The sequence below is a fragment of the Desmodus rotundus genome, chromosome 2 (genome assembly GCF_022682495.2).
Source record: "Desmodus rotundus isolate HL8 chromosome 2, HLdesRot8A.1, whole genome shotgun sequence".
In the NCBI taxonomy this organism is placed as follows: domain Eukaryota; kingdom Metazoa; phylum Chordata; class Mammalia; order Chiroptera; family Phyllostomidae; genus Desmodus; species Desmodus rotundus.
The window spans coordinates 25,323,748-25,343,854 of record NC_071388.1 but is presented as its reverse complement, the minus strand read 5'-3'; the positions used below and the strand labels follow the sequence as shown (position 1 = coordinate 25,343,854).

At 35.3% G+C, this 20,107-nt stretch overlaps 1 protein-coding gene across 1 annotated transcript in view; it reads left to right on the top strand.

Moving 5' to 3' along the window:
- Positions 1 to 20,107, top strand: part of IFT80 (intraflagellar transport 80) — a 100,346-nt gene that overhangs the window by 55,527 nt on the left and 24,712 nt on the right. Inside the window, exons 9-11 of the mRNA XM_053918056.1 lie at positions 6,610 to 6,789; positions 15,674 to 15,792; positions 19,648 to 19,722. Coding sequence (XP_053774031.1) covers positions 6,610 to 6,789; positions 15,674 to 15,792; positions 19,648 to 19,722 — 374 coding nt within the window. The remainder of the gene's footprint in view (positions 1 to 6,609; positions 6,790 to 15,673; positions 15,793 to 19,647; positions 19,723 to 20,107) is intronic.

Genomic DNA, 20,107 nt, shown 5'->3' with positions numbered 1-20,107 from the left:
GACTTCCATACAGCTTGATTTTCTGACGAATCTGGGTGATATTTGTTTTGTAGTCTAGTTGTACTTTTTGCTGTAGTTGTTGGAGGAAGCAAAGCGTGTTTACCCACACCTCCATCTTGATTCTATCATCAGACTTTGATAGCATAGGTTATGTGAGAAGACAATAGATTAGCATAAGATACTAAAAAAAAAAGAATAGGTGAGCCAAAGGTTTTATATCCAGCCATTCTAACATTTAAGTATAAAGGTCGTAAACAAACTGAAATAAACTGGTATGTAGGAATTTAAGAAATGTTGTTCTCATGAGTGTTTAGAGGAATCTATGGGAAAATTAGCTTCAGATTAACAACATGACTAGGGACATAGTAAATTAAGGACTGGTCATGAGCACCAAGTATATACTCATCAGTAGAACTAAGACAAAGTGATGTCTGTGAAGAATATAGTATAGTATGTATTGGCTATAAGTCATTAATTGCAAAATGGGAGGATGAGAAAGTATATGAAAAGTATCCCTGGTCAGGTGGCTGAGTTGGTTGGAGGTTGTCCCATACACCAAGAGGTTGAAGTTTCGATTACTGGTCAGGGCACATACTAGGTTGTGGTTTTGATCCCCGGCTGGGGTACATATGGGAAGCAACCAGTCGATGTTTTTCTCTCATATAGATGTTTCTCTCTCTCCCCCTTCCTCTCTCTCTCAGATCAGTATAAACATATCCTCAGGTGAGGATTTAAAAAAAGTAGAATAAACTTACTGATTATGTTTACAGCTATTAATTTGGGAATAAAAGGATATTACTTAAAATCAGATATGGATAAAAGGAGAGGGGTAGGATATCTCCTAATTTTTATGTTGCTTAAAATGGACAACTAATAGGAAAATGCCCCAATATGTGGCATGGGGATAAGGGTATTTTTATAAAGATAGTTAGTATAAAGGTAATCATTAGATTAAAAATAGAAACCTTTCTGAATACTAAAATACATTCCAAAAAAGAGGAAGAGCAAATTAAATAGACCGCATATGAAAGGCACTCGTGTATACACAGGCATTACATGAAAACTATCAGTGGCAATAAAAGAATGTATGTATTCATATACTACAATAGATAATATCCTGTATATTGTTGTCTAACACAATTTGTAGCACTACTCCTGCCCCCTTTTTAGGTAAATGCTGATGTCTGCACACACACACACACACACACACACACACACATTTAAGAAAGATGTAAGGATAAAACATAGAATAAAAGATAATTTATAGGGGAAAGAAAATGGGAAAATAAAAAGGATACAAGTTAGATCTCTTTGATTATACCTTTATATGTATATTGTAAATTTAACTTTGGAACCATGTAAATATTTTACATAATTATAAAACAAATTAAAGTTTTAGAAAACAATTACTAAAACTCAAAAGTAAATGAAATAAATGAACCTAATTGTATTTAATTGTATGTGTAACTACACAGAGAGGAGCTATTCCAAATGACTAACTGATTTGGTTGTCTGCTCCTTGTGCTCACAGTAGAGACTCAATAGAAAATCACTCCACCACTTGAAAAACAGTTTGGCACTCCCTCAGAATGTCAAACGTAGAGTCACCATAGACCCAGCAGTTCCACTCCTAGGTATGTACCCAGAGAAACCAAAGCATATGTCCATGCAAAAGCCTGTACACAAATGTTCACAGCAGCATTGTTCATAATAGCCCAAAACTTGAAAAACCCACATGGCCATCAAGTGATGAATGGAGAAACAAAATGTTATGTTTATACAATATTATTTGGCAAATCAAAAGGGATGAAGTATTGACACATGCTACAACATGGAGGAACCTTGAAAACATTATGCTAAGTGAAAGAAGCCAGTCACAAGAGCCACGTAATGTATTACTTCATTTATATGAAATGGCAGGAGTAGAAAATGAAAATAGATTAGTGGTTGCCACAGGCTGGGGTAGAGGGGTAATGGGAGTGCTGCTAATGGGTATCTGTTTCTTTTTGTGGTGATAAAAACCTTCTGAAATTACATAGTGGTGATGGTTGCACAACTCTGTACTAAAAACCCACTGAATTCTGTACTTTAAAAGGATGAATTTTATAATATGTGAAATGTATCTCAATGTTGTTATTTTTTTTAAAAGGAAATAGGCTTAAGGTCAAAAAAATGAAAAAAATTTAAAACTTGCAATCAATTATGATTTTGATGTTGTTGTGAGTATTTATATTGGTTCTCTAAAGAACTGGGATTTTTGCTAGGTAAAAGGAGATACTGAGGTAAGATTGGTTAGGATAAATAAAAATTCTGTAGTTCCTAGGTTTGAATAGAAAGTGTCAGTTTGAGTTCATGAAAAGAATTTCGTAGTTCTGTTCATTAAAAAGATGTAGAAAAGCAATGATCAACTCAGTAGCAAAAGTACTCTTAGCACCTGTGGGTTTTCTCTCAGTACCATTTTCCACATTTCCATAAAATGAGCTAGGGCCCATTGAAGAAAAGGCTGATTCCAGGTGTGGGTCAGGAAGTGTGAAATACGAACCTGACACATTTTGTCATACTAGAAAACAAGGAAAAGTGAGCAAAGACTACAAGATTCTGTCAAAAAGACTAAAGAACCAACTTGAAGGGATCCCACTGGTTAAAATTGGGCTAATTGGAGCATTATATGTATTTATTAAAACACACCAAATATGTTAAAATTAATGAATTCATGATACTGAGCAATAACATTTATTGGTGACATTTGGAGGTTACGAGGGAATCAACTGGCGTAACTAATTCCCATTTACCCATTACCCAGCTTCCAAGAATTGTCAGTTAATGGCTAATTCTTACCTCATCTGTACCACCACCTACTTCCCCATGGCCCAGATTATTTTGAGCAAATCCCTGACATCATGTCATTTCATCACTAAATATTTCCACACTTCACTAAAACCAGAGGCTTTACTTCTAGCCATGGCTGGAGTAACTCAGTGAGTGCTGGCCTGCAAACTGAAAGGTGGTGGGTTTGATTCCCAGTTAGGGCACGTGCCTGGGTTGTGGACCAGGTTCCCAGTTGGGGGCGTGCGAGAGGCAACCGAAAGATGTATCAATGTTTTTCTCCCTCTCTTTCTCCCTCCCTTCCCCTCTCTCTAAAAAAATAAATAAATAAAATCTTTAAAAAATAAAATAAAAATGTAACTTCTATACCATTATTAAACCTAAAAACAATGAACAGTTGTTCATTGTTCATTGAATAATTCCTTAAAATTCTCAAGTATCCAGTCAAATTTTTCCAATTGTCTTTTGTTTTTCAGTTTGTTGGAGTTGAGATGCAAATAAGGTAGTTATCGTGATTGGTTGACAAATCTTTTAGATCTGTTGATTTATGAGTTCCCCTTCTGCATCTTTTTTCTCCTTGCATTTTTCTGTAGTTGAAGAAACTGTCACGTCCTATAGGTTCCCACAGACTGGATTTTGGATGTTTGAAATTCTAATAATAAAAAAGAAAAAAATAGGTTGATGAGTGTAAGAAACCAAATTTATACAAAACTATGAGAATCTGGTTTAGAGGCTAAGAAGGAGGTCACATGGTTTTCTTAAGTGTTAGCAGATGAATTGACAAGGTGTTAACAGTGAGCCTGCTTCATGATAGCCTGAAACCAAAGCACGGATTTCACTTTTCTCTTCAACAGTGGCTCTACGTTAAAATCGGAGAAGTTTAAAAACATACTCAGAGCCACCCCCAAGAGATTCTGGATTTAATTGGTTGAATTCATTTTTAAAACTTTCCCAGATGAATTCTGCTGTGCAGCCCAAGTTGCGAACCAGTATCCTAACCTTACACTTTTAAGTGTCTCTTGAAGAGCTCGTTAAAAGTTTCCTGGCCCCCATCCCCTAGAGAATCAGATACTCTAGGATCTGGTGGGACTAGTTAATTTGCATTTCTAACAAGATCACTCAAGATAGAGATGCTGCTGGCCTGAGCACACTATAAGCTACATTATCTTAAAGTAGGGGATAGTTAGGTTGTAGAAAGAGGTAAACCTAAGTGAGGGGTATTTGAAAATTCATCTAAAGGCTGTTATGCTAGAACTACTACATTACATCTGGAAACCTGCCTCATTCTTTTCTAAGGGGTAGGAATACAAACTTGAATTCAGTATTCCTTGACATATTTGGGGAAGAGAAGAGATTAGATTGTAAAAGTCTCTTTAAAAGCACAAATGATAAATAGGTCTTTTGACTTACAAAATAAAAATCATTAAATTTACTGATTAGACAAACTATAACCCTGTCCTCCCACATCGGTAACTATTAAAGACATGTTCTCTGATAATTTGCTTGTGTTGTATGTTTTTTATTATTACTACAGTAATCTGAAAAATAACTTCTTCAATTTAAAAATAAGAATTTAATATAACAGGTATATCATGATTTATAGTCTTTGAAATTTTGGGGGGGAGTAAGCTGCATGTTGCAGATTTTATTTTTGTTGGTTTATGTAGACTGTGAAAGAAGTCAGAGGAATATAGGGTAACTAATCTCAACATTTTCTTTTCTCTTAGGATCAGGCATGAGTTTTTAGATAAATATTTGTGTGTTCAGTTTTAGTCAGATGGTTCTTTCTGGCTAATTTAATTCTTTGAGTGTTTTAAAATCATACTTTAAATAGTTTTAAAATATGAATCCATGGTTTTAAAATAGGTTCTCTCTCTGTTCCATCTACACCATAAAAAATAGACTAGATTTATTAGTCTAGTAGAATGGATGAGATGTGCCATAAGCCTGGCCCAAGCCGTTAAGTATTACATATTATCAAATTGAGTTTCGTTTGTCTATATCAACCTCTTTTTATGTAAAGTAGTAGTCATGTTGTAGTTTATAATTCTTGTTGTCAGAACAAATGGGTTAGTTTTATTTTATTGCCCGAAGCAGATTATTACTACGCCTGCAGTCTATACTAATTTTTAAAAAGAGGACCTCAGGTACTACATATATTCCTTTTTTGAACTTATTCTTAATTCTTAATATTTTCATGCTGCTGATGTAGTAAAGTCTGGTTTGTTTATTACCACCTCCTTGATAACTTGATCATTGGCCCTTTTACTTAAGGAACAGAAGTCTGAAGGGGGGGTAGGTGGGAGTTGCAAAAAAACTCAGTGCAGCAAGAGTCATTCAGCATTTCAATTGTATTTAGGAACTTTTATTGGGAATATAAAACCCTGTTTTAGTTGTATGAATGAATAAATCTTTTTCTGTATTTTTGCCATTTCCTCCAAACCTTTTGTCAATGAGCCCATAGCTAATAATATTGAAAAAATATATAGAGCAAAAATAAATACCCACCCAAGAGCAACAACAACAACAAAAAATCAAGACAATTTGACTATAGGCTATAGGGTTGGAAGAATGGAAAGAGAATGTGTATAAGTTTAGTCAAATAAATAAACTATCCTTCTAGCTGTTGGGAGAGGGAAATTCCCTTCCTTTACTTTCTCTTCAGTTCTTACTACTAATAAAATTGACAAAAGACCAGGTTAACAGGAGAAAAAAACCCATATGTCCATATGGGAAATCATGAATGATACTCAGGCAAATGATTGAAGCAGCCAGCTTTTTATACTTTTAGACAAACAATAAATTTGTGGAGAATTGACAGGATAAGACTTAGGTTTGGAGTGCTCATTAGTAAGGAATCTAAACAAAAAGAGACCTTGGGTAGTAAATTAGTAAAAACTAGTAAGGTGTTTTTAACGAGGCTTCTCAGCTCAGGATTCCTTAACTCTAGCAATTAGGGTGCTCATCCCCCTCAGAGCACGAAGGTACCTTTCATAGGGGAGATTTATTTTCTGCATTCAAAGTTCCCTTCTTGCACTGGCTGCTTTTCAAGCAACTTTAATTCTTAGTAATCAGTATGCCATTGTGAGTTATTTGGGGGTGGCTTGCACTGGGTCCTGACATAGCAAATACATATTTGCATCTGAAAAATGAAAGAAAATGCATATAATATCATCTTTCAAAGTTTTTTTCTTACTGTCTGATACACATACCCCCCCTCCCAATGCTTTTTGGATACCTCTAGGCAATATTCTCACATAGATAGGTCCTAGAAGAGTATATACTTAACTGCATTCTGGGGAAAAAAAAGATCAATTTATCTATACTTTCACAATTTAAGGTGTATATCAAAGATGTTTTAGTTACATTATGTTTAGTTTCAATTTTTAATGACATTCTTGAAGTACAATAAGAAATTCTTAGATGTAGGGACTATAAAGATCCTTGAGAATTAATAGTAAGATGTCTTGGTTTTTTTCCTACAGAATTTTTGTATGTACCCTTTCAGTATTATTACTTAAAAGTAATAATGTGATTCGAAATGGTGTGGGCATTTTGCAGTTCTTAAGAGATTTCAAACATGTTACATGTTCCATACATATTCTACTATGTACTTTAAAACTTACATTTTTTTAGTGCACTGTGATTCAATTAACAAAAATATTTCTTAATTCTAGAATGAAGACTTTTCAAAACTATTATTTTAATGTTAACACATGCTCAATTTAAAACTTAAAAATTTTAAAAACTAAATGGGTTTTTCTCATGTGTTTTCTTTCCCAGTGGTCATATGCTTTAGAAAAGCCCAGCACCGGCAGCATATTTAATATTGCGTGGTCAATTGACGGCACTCAGATTGCTGGAGCCTGCGGAAATGGGCATGTTGTGTTTGCACATGTGGTGGAGCAACGTTGGGAGTGGAAAAACTTCCAAGTAACATTAACCAAAAGAAGGACTATGCAGGTATGATTAGGGTCCATGGTTGATTAAATCTCCTCCTTTTCACATTAGTTCACTGTACAGATTATGGAATTATCTTCATTAATTACATTTAAATTAAGTTTATAGAAATTCAGTCACATTAGATATATTTTAACTGTACTATTAGTGATTTTTTTCATGACATAAAATCACTAATAGTGATTATATTATATTTATATTAGTGAAAGGTAAGAACCTTTCACTAATATAGAGCCTGAGTGCCCACAGCTACTGCAGTTATGGGGTAGAGTCAGGGATAGTGAAACATGAAGCATTTAGGAAATGTGTGGATTCAGCTGAGGAGGGAGGGAGGACGCTATGACAAATTAGATTTAGTTCCTGGACTTGATGCTAAGGCAGGCCTAATCTTCTCATCACATCAGGGTTACATTATTTATTTATAGTTGTATGAGTTTATTTAACTTTATTAATATTTTTTCCTTTTAAGAATTACCTAAGACAAGCCAAAGTGGGAAAATAATAGGAAGTTCTTATTGGGAATTAGGATGAAAAACAGGTAATTCTGGAGTGAAATACTTTGTAGAGTAAGACAGAGAGGTTGGGGTGCAGAAATGAGAGGCAAAGGGAAATGTTTCACAGGTAGAGAACATCAGAGGGAGGGATTCTCTATCCAATTGCCAGCCTCCCACACTGTACTATATTTCACTCGTCCTTATTTCCCCTAGAGGACATGGCCCAATGCCTTGCATATAATAAGCACTCAACAGATCTTTTAAAAATCAGTTGTCGAAAGGTAGGAGGAAGAGGCCAAAGACAATGTGCCAATGGCAAACCCTCTGCAAAAGAAAGAGGAACTTGACCTTTTTCCTCTTTCTCCTGTCTGTATCAGTTGCCCCTATCTTCAGTATTTAGAATTCAGGTTGTTATAAATACTATAAAAATTTGGAAGCATATACCTTGTGATCTTTTGGACAGATCTATTCAAATATTCTTTAGCTTAAGTATTCAAATTTTTTAATTTGTATAATGTGGTCACCAGATTTATAATGATTAGGTACACTATAATTTTTCTCTGTTTTGTTTACTGATTTTGAAATTTTTAAACTTATTATGGAATATTTAAAACATATATAATGGGGTGGGGTGGAGGGATGGGGAGAAAAGGCATACAACTGTAATTGAATAACAATAAAAATTAAAAAAAAACAATTACAAAATTGGAAAAAATAAAACCATATATAAAAGTAGATAGTCTAGTGAATCTCTATCACTCATCACCCAGCGTCAGCCCATGATCAGACCTGTCCCATTTATGTCCATGTGTATTTTCTCCCCTTACAAGTCATCTCATCACTTTTGCCATATTTAATTCATTAGAAGCAAGCTCCTACATGGTCCAGTCCATACCCAGATGGAGAGACTTACACAAGGATGTGAGTACCAACAGGTTAGGATCATTAAGAGCCACTTTATAAGTTACCTAACCACACATACATACCCTTATTCATATATGTGTAACTCAGAATTGCACTACTTAACTAATGCAGCTATTCCATATGCAGTGGAAAATAAATCCCTCCCCTCCCTAAAATAAGAAAACTCAGATTCCCCCAGTTATTCCATCCACTTCCAAATCTCTGGTGTGGAAAACTATAAATAAATGCGAACTTTAATTATTCTTCTCACTCTCCCTGTGTTCCCAATTTACAGTGATGAGGGTGAAAACAGTTGGAAAGAGGGGAGAAGGGAAAATAACACAATGATTAACCAGGTCCATAGCTGAAATACAGCTGGCTGGGAATATCCTGAGACCCTGAGACCCTTTTTCTTAGCAATAGAATTAGTTTCTTGGTTAATTTCATAACTCTAGTTTGCCTTTCTGGGATAGTCTGCTACTTAAGAGGATTCCCTTTCTAGGGACTATACATTTTAGTAGACCACTTAGTTTTATTTACAGTCCCTAATGGAAGCAGTTGGAGATTTGTTTGTTTGTTTGTTTTTAATTCAGACAACCTGTACAATAGTATTTAGAGAACCCTAATAACCAGCCCCATTTTAGTGCAAATTCTTTTCTTCCTGTACTCTTGTGCCTCCCCTGTGGTAAGCATCAGCTTGTTCTCTATATCTGTGGGTCTGTTTCTGTTTCATTTTGTTTATTCATTTGGTGTTTTGTGTTTTTTTGGATTTCCATGTATAACTAAATCATGCAGTATTTTTCTTTGTCTGACTTGTTTCACTTAGCCTAATATATTCTAGGTCTCTCCATGTTGCAAATGGCAATATTCATTCTTTTTTCTTGCTGAGTAATATTCCACAACAAGTCACATCTTCTTTATCCATGCATCTACCAATGGACACCTAGGTTGCTTCCATATCTTGTCTATGGTAAATAATGCTACAGTGAACATAAAGGTGCATACATCTTTTCAAATTAGTGTTTTTGTTTTCTTTGGGTAAATACCCACGCGTGGAAGTTGCTCACTTACTTTTGTTGAGGTAAGGGTCATGGATTGCCATAAAGATGGAATAATCACAACTTTTGTTTGCTTGGTTTTATAGACTTTTACAATACCCTTAGAAGCTTAGTAGACTGTTGGTTGATTTGTGTTTCATTAACTCAGAAACCAGAGATCATGTTGAATCATAGTTCTTGAATCTAGACCTTACCTGGCAGTAGGCTACATTGCCTTACCTGAATCCCTGCTAATCAGCTTTTGTGTGCCTCAATAACCTGAGGGGAGAAATTTTCTTAATCAGCTCCTTGCCTCTAGGCTGTATCCCAGTGGGTATTTTTTCCCCAAAGGGGATAGTTGGTGTCTTTGTTAGGAGGAAGTGCCTGGAAGGGAGAGAGTACAGGTGTAGGAAATGAGGCATTTCTCAGGTCTCAAGCTTACCTCTTTCCCACCACTCTTAATTTAGCGTAAGCCGCAACTTTGATTTTTAGTAGTTGCAGTAGTTGATTTTTAGTAGTCTTAGTCATTTTATCTCCTGTAAAGATAAGAGTTAATAATAGAGAGATTTTAAGAATTAAATGAGATAATGTATGTAAAACAAAATAAATGGTAGCTGTTACTATGATTATAGTTATCTATAGGATTAAATGGGTATTTTGAAAATGTGGAAATAGAATTTTTGGATTTATGTCAATGGGGTGTCTAAATATCGTGGTCAGGTGATACAAGTATCAAGAGATTAATCCCGAATCTGCCCTGAATTGAGCAGAGTAATAGATGCAAGTTAAAATTTTCTCAGGACATTTTTGATGTAGGATTTGCTATAGTTGGGAAATTTTAACAGCAATTGTCAGTGTATCTTTAGTTTTTTTTATTATGGCTAGCATGTTTTATCCTGTTTGGTTCTAGTGTTCCAGATTCACACACACAAAAAAAGAATTCTTCCATGTGAAGCTTTGGGCAAATACGAATTTTAAGAAATCTGTCTATAATTTGAATAATTTATGTAGACAGAAGTCTATATAATTGGGTTTTTAAATATTGAATTTTTTAAGCCTGTATTAAGAGCAAGTTTGTTTCACTGGGTATCATTGCTATAAAGAAACTACCATATAACTTTCTTCAAAAACTTTTATTACATTCCATTAGCTTTAAAATGTTTTTAGGAAAGGATGGCATTTTGGGCCTTTTAAAAAGTCTCTGGGAGCTCAGACTTCTGGTGAAGATGGTGTCATAAGTTCACATTTGGAAGGAATGGATACACCTTTAGCTCCAAAGACATCAATAATATATGAAAAAATATTTTTTAAATGTCTTATGTGGACTCAAAAAACAAGATAAACATTTCTGTGGACCAGAAATGGAACAGAAATGCAGAGTGTGGAATGTGGGCTCTGACCTGCTTGACTCCAGGTCCAGAAGCAGGCAGGCGAAGACAATGAGGAGAGTGGCTGCTGCTGATGCAACTAACAGTATCTGAAGTGAGACAAATGGCCAGATCCAGGTCTCTGTTTGCAATCAGAGCTAGGGGATCTGTGGGGTAATCCTCTTTTCCCCTTCATGCAAGAAGACTTTTAAAGGCCTAGGACTTGAAGAGAGATTCACAGGGTCACCACCTGTAGCCATGGCTTGCTCAGTGCCAGGGGCCTGTTCCCTGAGACCTGGAGTTGTGCAGTCCACACCTGTGGCACTCCTCTGTGGCCTTGCAGACAGACAGAGCTCAGCCTTTTCACTCAGGGCACTCTTCCCATGTTTGTACTGAGTGAAAACCAGCTCCCTAAAGCCAGTGTTTCTCCTACAGCCTTCTCAAGTAGAGGTGTTTTTCTCCCTTATGCCAAGCATTAGTGGTTTCAGAGGTTGGGGGAAGTGTCTCCCTTACCCCCCATTGCTGATTCCGGGCCACAACAACTTCTTCCTCCCTGAAGAACTCCAGCTCCCTTGAACTCCTGCTATCGGACTGCTCCCCTTTCTTGCATTCATTTCCCTACCCATTGAAGAGTGAAGTGAGCACAGTCTTTTTCTTTACCACCGGTCCTGGCATCACCCTTTTTTTAAAAGAATTTTTAAAATGTCTAACAGATAAGAGCTATTTTTATTTTAACATAACCATAATAATAGTTCACATTTCTCAAGTTGTCTCCTAAATGTCTTTCTACAGTGACAGGTCCCATTTCTCTGTTTGTTTGTTTGTTTGTTTGTTTATACATTTTTACTGTTTGCTTGTTTGTATCAGGAAACAAAGTCCCATATTGCATTTAGTTAATTTGTCTTATTAGTCTTTTAAAATCTGGAACAATTTGCCCTGGCTGGTGTGGCTCAGTGGATTGAGCAGCGGACTGTGAACCAAAGGGGCGCTGGTTCGATTTCTGGTCAGGACACATGCCTGGGTTGCTGGCCAGGTCGGTCCCCTAGTAGGCGGTGTGCAGGAGGCAACCACACATTGATGTTTCTCTCCCTCTCTTTCTCCTTCCCTTCCCCTCTCTCTAAAAAATAACTAAGTAAAATATTAAAAAATAAATAAAATAAAAAAATAAAATTAGGAGCAATTCCTCTTTGAGCCTTGATAATGACTGCTTTGTAGGTGATACTGTGTGCTTCCCATCCCATCATATCAGGAGACACATGTCTGCTTATTTCTCTTTCAGTGATGTGCAGATTGATTAGTGTGTTCAGGTTGTTGGTCTGATTCGTCCTTTATATAACACCCTATTAGACTTTGAACTTAATATTTCTTTTTCTTTCTTTCAATTTTAAAGAGGAGAGAAACATCAATGTGTGATTGCCTCTTGCCTGCCCCCTACTGGGGACCTGGCCCGCAACCCAGGCACATGTCCTGACTGAGAATCAAACCAGGGACCCTTTGGTTCGCAGGTCAGTGCTCAATCCACTGAGCCACACCAGCCAGGGTTTAACTTAATATGTCTATTAGCTGTAGATGAAACTTGTTTAGAATCATGTTTCATTGGGGGTTACTAAATGTTAATCTTGTAATTCTGTCATTCCTTCTGTATTTATTAGCTAAAACTTTTATCAAAGACTTTGCCTCATCAACCATTTGGTTACCCTGAGGTGAGACAAATTTTTAATTTTTAATTATTTTCCTTCATTTCCCAGTTTTCATATGAGTTGATTTTCTAGCATGTCCAATAAATTTCTTTTTTATTGTTGTTGATGATGTTATCATTATAAATTTGCAGATTTTAACATTTTTGTTGTGTTTCAATCCATTGCAGTTATTCTTCTCTTTAATACTCAGTGGCTTTGGCTAATTTGCTCCTGTGTTCTTTTTTTTTCTTTTTAAAATTTAATCTTTATTGTATTTTTTCCCCATTACCATTTAGTCCCCTTGCACCCCTTCTCCCCACAACAATCACCTGATCATAGTAGCTTGCTTGCATTACTGACAAGATGTTCTAGGCTCCTCTTATACATTTTCTGTTCCAGACTTGGAAATCAGCCATTTTTCCGAGAAGGCCTTGTTCCTTTTGGAGGGGAATGTTATTTAGAGACCATGATCCAGGTGCTTGGTCTGCTCATTGTTACTGGTTTGATCATTACTTCTAGGTAAAATGTATTTATTTTTGGCACAAAAATACGTCATGAATGTATGCTGAGGTTTCAGGTTCAAATTTTAGATTACAAAGTTTTACTCTTGGTTTTCTATTTGAAGCTCTTTTATAAGAAAATTTTGGTTCCTGAAGAAATTAATGGTGTGCTATATATATAGATGTATACATATATCTATATATATATGGCACAAATAACACCCCTTTTTATTATTACAAAATCATAAACCTGTAATTCTGTAACATGACAATATCACACTCAAGCACACCATATGACATTTTAGGTGAAATGTTCAAATTGCTCTCCATTTCATGCGAGGCATTCGCATACCCTGCCAACCACACTCAAGCAGGCATTACTTCTGCTGGACCCTGTGAAGCAGACCTTACTTCTTCCATTTGGAACAGGAAGTAAGGCCTGTGTGAGTGTGGTAGGTAGGGTAATAACATGGGTGTGATAATTTATAGATTTAATTTCAACATTTAACCTAAAATGCCATATGCTATATGTGAATGTGATACTGTTATAGAATTACGTGCTTATAACTTTGTAATAAAAGATTTTATCATAAAAAGGAGGTGTTATTTGTGCTGGACCCTGTATATGTCTCCTAAAATATGTTTCAGATAATCAATATTATTCTAATAACATGTTACTGAATACTATTTTAGATTTCTTGTTTCATTTTTTAATATAAACAAATCCATGTATCTCTACATCCTTCCCTTTATTAAATAAAAGGTATCATACTATGCACAGTTTTGTGTCCTGCATTTTTAACTTTATCGTATATACTGGAGATCACTCCATAGATGTCCCTATATCCTTTTACAGCTGTATGGTGTTCCACTTTGTGAATGTACCTGTCCTGTACTGAGAGTTGGGCTGTTTCTAGTCTGTTGCTGTTACCATTAATGCTGTGTGTAGTACTAGACTTGTGTGTATGTTATCTCATAGTTTTGCTTGTTTATCTTTGGGCTAGAATCCTAGAAGTAAGATTACTGGGTCAAGGAATATATGTGTATGTAATTTTGCTCTCTATCATTGTGGTGATCATAGTTTGGTGGGGTTGGGAGTTGAGGAGCAGATAACAAAAATATAGTGTGCCTTATAGGTAGAAGTACTTCAAAGAAATACTTACAGGAAGTTTGGCTTTGTCTTCCTACCTTTTTTCCCATACCCTGTCATTCTTCATTAATAGTGTAATTGTCACATTATGCTGTATTTAGAAAGATGATACCGTGTTGAGACATACTGATTACAATTAATTTTTTTCTCTTTTTCAGCTCTTACTATAATATCTTACCTATTCTGCTATTGACCAGAGATTAGATCAATTTAACTTGCCCAACATTTTCCCAAATTTTTTGCAGATTGTCCATCAACTTTGGGATTTTTGGCCAATACTACTAACTGTTAAAATCCTCAGAAACTTGATTCTGTTATACACATTTATAACAATTTTGACTATCAAAGCCAAATCTCCTTTTGTTAGTTGGTGATTAACTTTCTTACATATCATCTCTGTGTTTTTACATATGGAAATACTTTCTCTGCTCAGTGCAGCTTGGTTTTTTTCACTATGCATTTGGTTTCTTGACTAATGCATCCTACTCTACTTTTGATTTTTGAAGTTATTATATATCTTTTTTTAGCTTAAATTTTAAAGTAATATCTAGCACTAAAAAAGATATGCAGTTTGTCCAGAAGGTATTCAGCCATGTAATGTGAAAAATAGAGAATTTTATTGTAGAATATATCAGATACAGCAAACATTGTACACAGGACCATGAAGCCTCAGTCCCCTTCAAAGTAGGTACCAAGGGACCTCACACAGTTCTCCCGATCGCCATCAGCTGCCCTGTTGTATTTTCCTGAATCTCTTCCATGGTCTGAAATCTCTTCCCTTTCAAAGGTGATTTTAGTTTTGGGAAAAGCCAGAAGTCACAGGGTGTCCAATCTGGGCTATAGTGGGGCTGAGTCACCTGGGTAATTTGATGTTTTGCCAAAAACTCTGCATGAGATGTGATGCATAAGCAGGCACATTGTTGTGATGAGGCTGCCAACCACCAAGTTTCCCACAGCTGTAGCCTTTTGAATCATCCTAATAGTTTCTGGACAGGAATGTTCAAGCTTAATACAAAATTTGATGCAGATTCATTGCTCTACTTGCTTATTTTGAATGTCATGGCCACACAGTATACATGCTCACTCAGTGGTGTCTACTGCCCCTTCTGATTAGTACAGTGAAGTCATCATTGTTCACCCATGCACATTCCAGTCCACTTTCCTTGGCTTCCAGGTTACATCAGTGCTGCACAAACTATTCTCATTTTGTTAACAATGGCCAGGCTTTTTCCAGACAGATCTCATATGCTTACCATTTTGGACAGAAATTATATAGGATGGAGCAAAAATAGGTTTATGGTTGTGAGTACACAAAACTGTATATTCTTGTATTATTATTTGTTACTTATTGTTTTTCATATGAACAACTGTAAACCTACTTTTGCTCCACCCTGTATAATAGTCTCTTTCCAACTCCTGTCTGCCATACTTCTTTGACTATATCTCAAGGTTATGGCATTTTTCACCTTATTGCTCCATTGCTACATCATTCAGATTGGCTTGTAGGTTAGAAATCTCTATACAGCTTTTGCTGTTTATTTCTAAAAGATTTTTTGTGTCTGTAATTTTGTTGGTTGATTTTTATACCCAAATATGCTATCTAATGCCTTGTTCCTATTGATTTTTTTTTTTTATATGATTGGGCATTCAATCATGAGAGCATTGAATTTTTTTGTTTTTCAAAATCTTGTGAACATCTAATGAAAGTTTGATGTATTTTAATGTTATTTGTTGGTATTTCATTTTTCCTTGTTTAGGTTCGTAATGTTCTTAATGATGCAGTGGATTTACTGGAATTCCGTGATAGAGTCATTAAAGCATCTTTGAACTATGCACACTTAGTTGTTTCAACGTCTCTTCAATGTTATGTGTTCTCGTAAGCATCTTGCTTTTCTTAAAAATTCAGAGTTTTGTCTGTGATGAGGAATTTATTTTTAATCTTTCACGACAACATGGTTTGGTTTAAACTTACCTTCCTCAAAATCTTACCTATCCTGAACTTCATCCCAAACAAGAGTGAGAAACAGTGAGCTGTGAGCACTGAAAATAGATCTAGTACAGTTTGTGAATCAAAGGTTAATAATCACTTTTAAAATACTTCTCTGAAATAACGTTTGCTCTTACTTTACTCACAGTTCTAAGGAATGTAGTACAGTTTGATTTCAGATTCCAGAGAAGATTAGGAACAGCTGATAAGTGATACGAAAAGGAATGTCCCAACCATTGGAAGAGAGGCCAGTTGGTAGCCTGACAGTAGGCTGACATAGATTCAGTAAGGACACAAGGAGGCACTTAGGCTTCACATAGCCCAGGGTAATCATGGATGTTCATACTGATGATGCAGAGTTGTCCAGGGATGATGAAAGCAAATACTACATTCAGTACACTTTTCATGAGAAAGCAGAGAATGATTCAACACTTCCAAGACTTGCACCTAAAACTAATAATATACTTGGTATTTTTAAAACGGTGACTCAGTATGTGCTAATAAATGTTGAACAACTGACTTTCTGGAAACAAACAGATTAGATATGCATTGATTGCTGATTTCTATGATGTAAATACTTCAACTGTGGCTGATTTTGAGCTACCAATGTTGTGTCTGAGAGCAGAATTGAGGAGAGGTGCACAGCTGCAAACCATTCCATAGTATTGCCACTGTATAGACACAGTACATGTAAATAATCTCAAGTGCACAGATAATAGTAAAGTGTGTAAAATAATCTGGAGGTGATGTGTTAAGTATTTATTATCTTTGTTTTAAATGTAATTTAGTGTTATTTTAAATAATGGCTTTATTTAACATTTGGCTTGCAAAATTCCTAAAAATCAAACATTTGGTAGAAACTGGCTCTAGCATACCACCAGTTGACTCCTTAACTACCCAGAAAACTCAAGTAACCACTGTGACACTTTCAGGAGTTGTGCTTATGTAGCACAGTGCTCAGCATGTAGTAGGTACTTAGTAAACAAGAAAGTAGTTTTGGATGAATAAATGAATTGAAAGCATGAAAAATAGTGTTTTCTTGGTATCCTAATGCCCAGTAATACATAGCACAAAGATATCCAATTTAATTAACAATTCTTAAAACTATGTATTAATATTTCTCACTGTGTAAATTTGCTACTAATCAGAATCTGCAGCTGGAATAATAGCCAAGTCTGGAGTAGACGGAAGCAGAGGAGAAGGGACTAAGAAACAAGCAGCCCAATTTTACATGAAAATTTGTTTCTTAAGAATGAAAGAGAAGGAGCCACAGGGAAAATGTGAGAAAAGTCAAGAAAGGTTCAAAGTTAAATAGTTGAGATAGGGGGAAGGTATTATATAGAATGTGAGAAAAATCTCATAATCACTTAGTGTGAATAATACTTATTCAAATGTTTTCATGGGGTTGTGGAAAGAATATCTCTTCATTTTAGGGTTTGTTTGCTTGCTTGAACAAGGTAGGACTCTGAACAGCTGTATTTGAGGGATTTCTTCTACTCTATAGAGTGGCAAGGATGTAATGTTTGGATCTGTAGGGTTAGTATCATTAGGTGTTACTTGTATTCGAGAGGTTGCTTTTAAAAATAATTACCAAAAAATGGTGGGGTTTTTTTGGTCACTCCACGTTTCCCATTAACTAACTTTTACCAGTTAATATTTGGCAAAATAGAAGACTGCCGCTCTTTTCTGATTTAACCGTGGCTCCCCTCTCTTGCTGTCAGGACCTGCATTAAGGTACAAAACATCTAGTGGCATGAACTGCCAAGGAGCAGTAGTAGGAATGGGTAGCCCTGACCTTTCATCACCGAAACACATTTCATTAAATTAAAAAGCCTTCTAGTATTTTATGTAATAATTATCATTTATCGAGCACTGTTAGACTTTTTTTTTTTATGTTCATGACCTAATTTAGCCTGTGTGTTGGGTACTATTATTATCATTATCCCCATTTCATGAGATGAAGAAACTAAATGACACAGAGGAATTAAATAACTGGCCACAGGCCCAATTACTTAACTTCTTTACTAAAGGAAGAGCTAGGATTTGATCCAAGTTTTTAATAACTGTTGCCCTTTTTTTAGTAATAAAAATATAACTTTTAAAACAAACTTGCAAGTAGTTTATATGAGAAGTTCTGGAAAAAACAAGGAGTTGTGCAGAAAGAATATATACAACTCTGTTAAATTTTCATCTGATTTTACCAATAATTGTATAGAAAATACTCTTGATTATTCAACATTATGGTTTGGGGAGTTTATATTTCCATGGCATGTTTATTTCTCAGTTGTTAGAAATCTCATTTTGTGAGGGGACATTAAAAAAACTCTCACATAATCACTATTCTTACCAGCTCTTTTGACAAAGAATGAAGGTTAATTCTAGTAACTTTATAAATGAAGCATGCCATATCTTTTCTAAAATACAAAAGCACATCTTTATCATACCTGCAAACCCCAGACTTAATAATTATCAGTAGTGATTTATTTGTTGTTTTCCTTTATGCATGCTTTTACTTATTGAAATGGGTATCAGACTCTACATTAGCCAAGATTAATCTCCCACCTAGTGTATGTCCTCACTGCAACCTTCCCTTTCTTGCATCTTATAGATCTGAATATGAAATTTAAAGCATCACTTCTTCCCCTGGCTGGTGCGGCTCAGTGAGTTGAGTGCCAACCTCTGAACTGAAAGTCACTGGTTCAATTCCCGATCGGGGCAGAAGCCTGGGTTGCGGGCCAGGTCCCCTGTTGGGGGTGATTGGTGTTTCATACATTGATAGTTTGTCCCTATCTTTTTCCTTCCCTTCCCCTCTCTAAACAAGAAATAAAATCTTTTAAAAATAATAAATAAATCAATGTAAGCTTAAGAGTCAAGACCTTTAAAAAAAATAAAGGATTTCTTCTATGAAAATAATTGAGAGAGCTTCAGAATACATAGGAGTAATAAAAAATATTTTAAATTGTGAAACAACCGATTATCTGGAGATAGGTTTTTCAGATTGTAAATGCTCTCTAGCCATCCTTATCTTTGAATCATATTACACTATAAAAACTAAAGGAGTTATTTGTTCATTTATTCATCCATTTAGTTAGTAAGTCCTTACATAATATTGTACAGTTTATCGAATGCTTCACAAAACATCTATTTGGGAGGCCTGTAGGAAAAATCATCATGTTTATCATGTTATTATTAGTATAGTTTCTGTTTGTTCACTATCTGCTATATAACAGGCTGTTAGCTAAACACTTAGGTGAGTTGTCATTATCTTCATTTTACAGATAAAGAAATTGATGCTTAGGGGATTAAGTTTACTAAGATTTGGCTGACAGTGGTAAAACCAGATTTCTAATCCTGAGCTGTTAAGCCAAAAACCCCTCCTCTTTTCACTGTGCCACACTGCTACTATTTTTCAGGTGGGAAACATTCGAGGAGTTGCCCAAATCACAAAGCTAATAAATGACAGAACTTGTGCTTAAGTATAAGAATTCTTCAATTCATTTATTGTGATTCCTACAATAGCTTTTATTGAATGCTTCCTGGTGCTAGGTGCTAGGGACAGAGTCTGCGTTCTAGCGAGGGACACAGAAGTTAAGGGAATAGTTATAGAACAATGTGCCGACTGCTGTAATAGAAATTTATACTAAGTTGTTGTGAAACTGAAAACACGTAAAGTGAGTACCTGTCTTCTTATGAAAAGTATTCGGTATTTTAAATTAATAAATATCCATTTTATTTGTCTTCTAGTACAAAGAACTGGAATACACCACTTATATTTGATCTCAAAGAAGGAACTGTTAGTTTAATTCTGCAGGCAGAAAGGTAATTTGTTTATCGTGTTTGACGATTGAATTTGGGGTTAAGATACTTCAGATCACAGCAAAGCACTCTTTAAAGCATGCTGTTTACAGAATGATATTGTACAATAGTCATTAGTTATCAATCTACTTTTACTATTTATTTTAAGAGAAAAAAGTCAGAGGATAAGCTCTTAGATAAATAGTTCTGAAACTTTTTGGTCTCAGAATTTGCTTACATTCTTACAAAGATACTGAGGGTTATATGTGGGTTATAGATATCACCATTTACTATATTAAAATTAAAGTTGAGATTTAAAAGTTACTACTTTATTTAAAATGATGAGAATAAACTTATTAGAAGTAAACATCAGAGTAATGACATGAGAAATTGAGAGTGAAACAGGCAA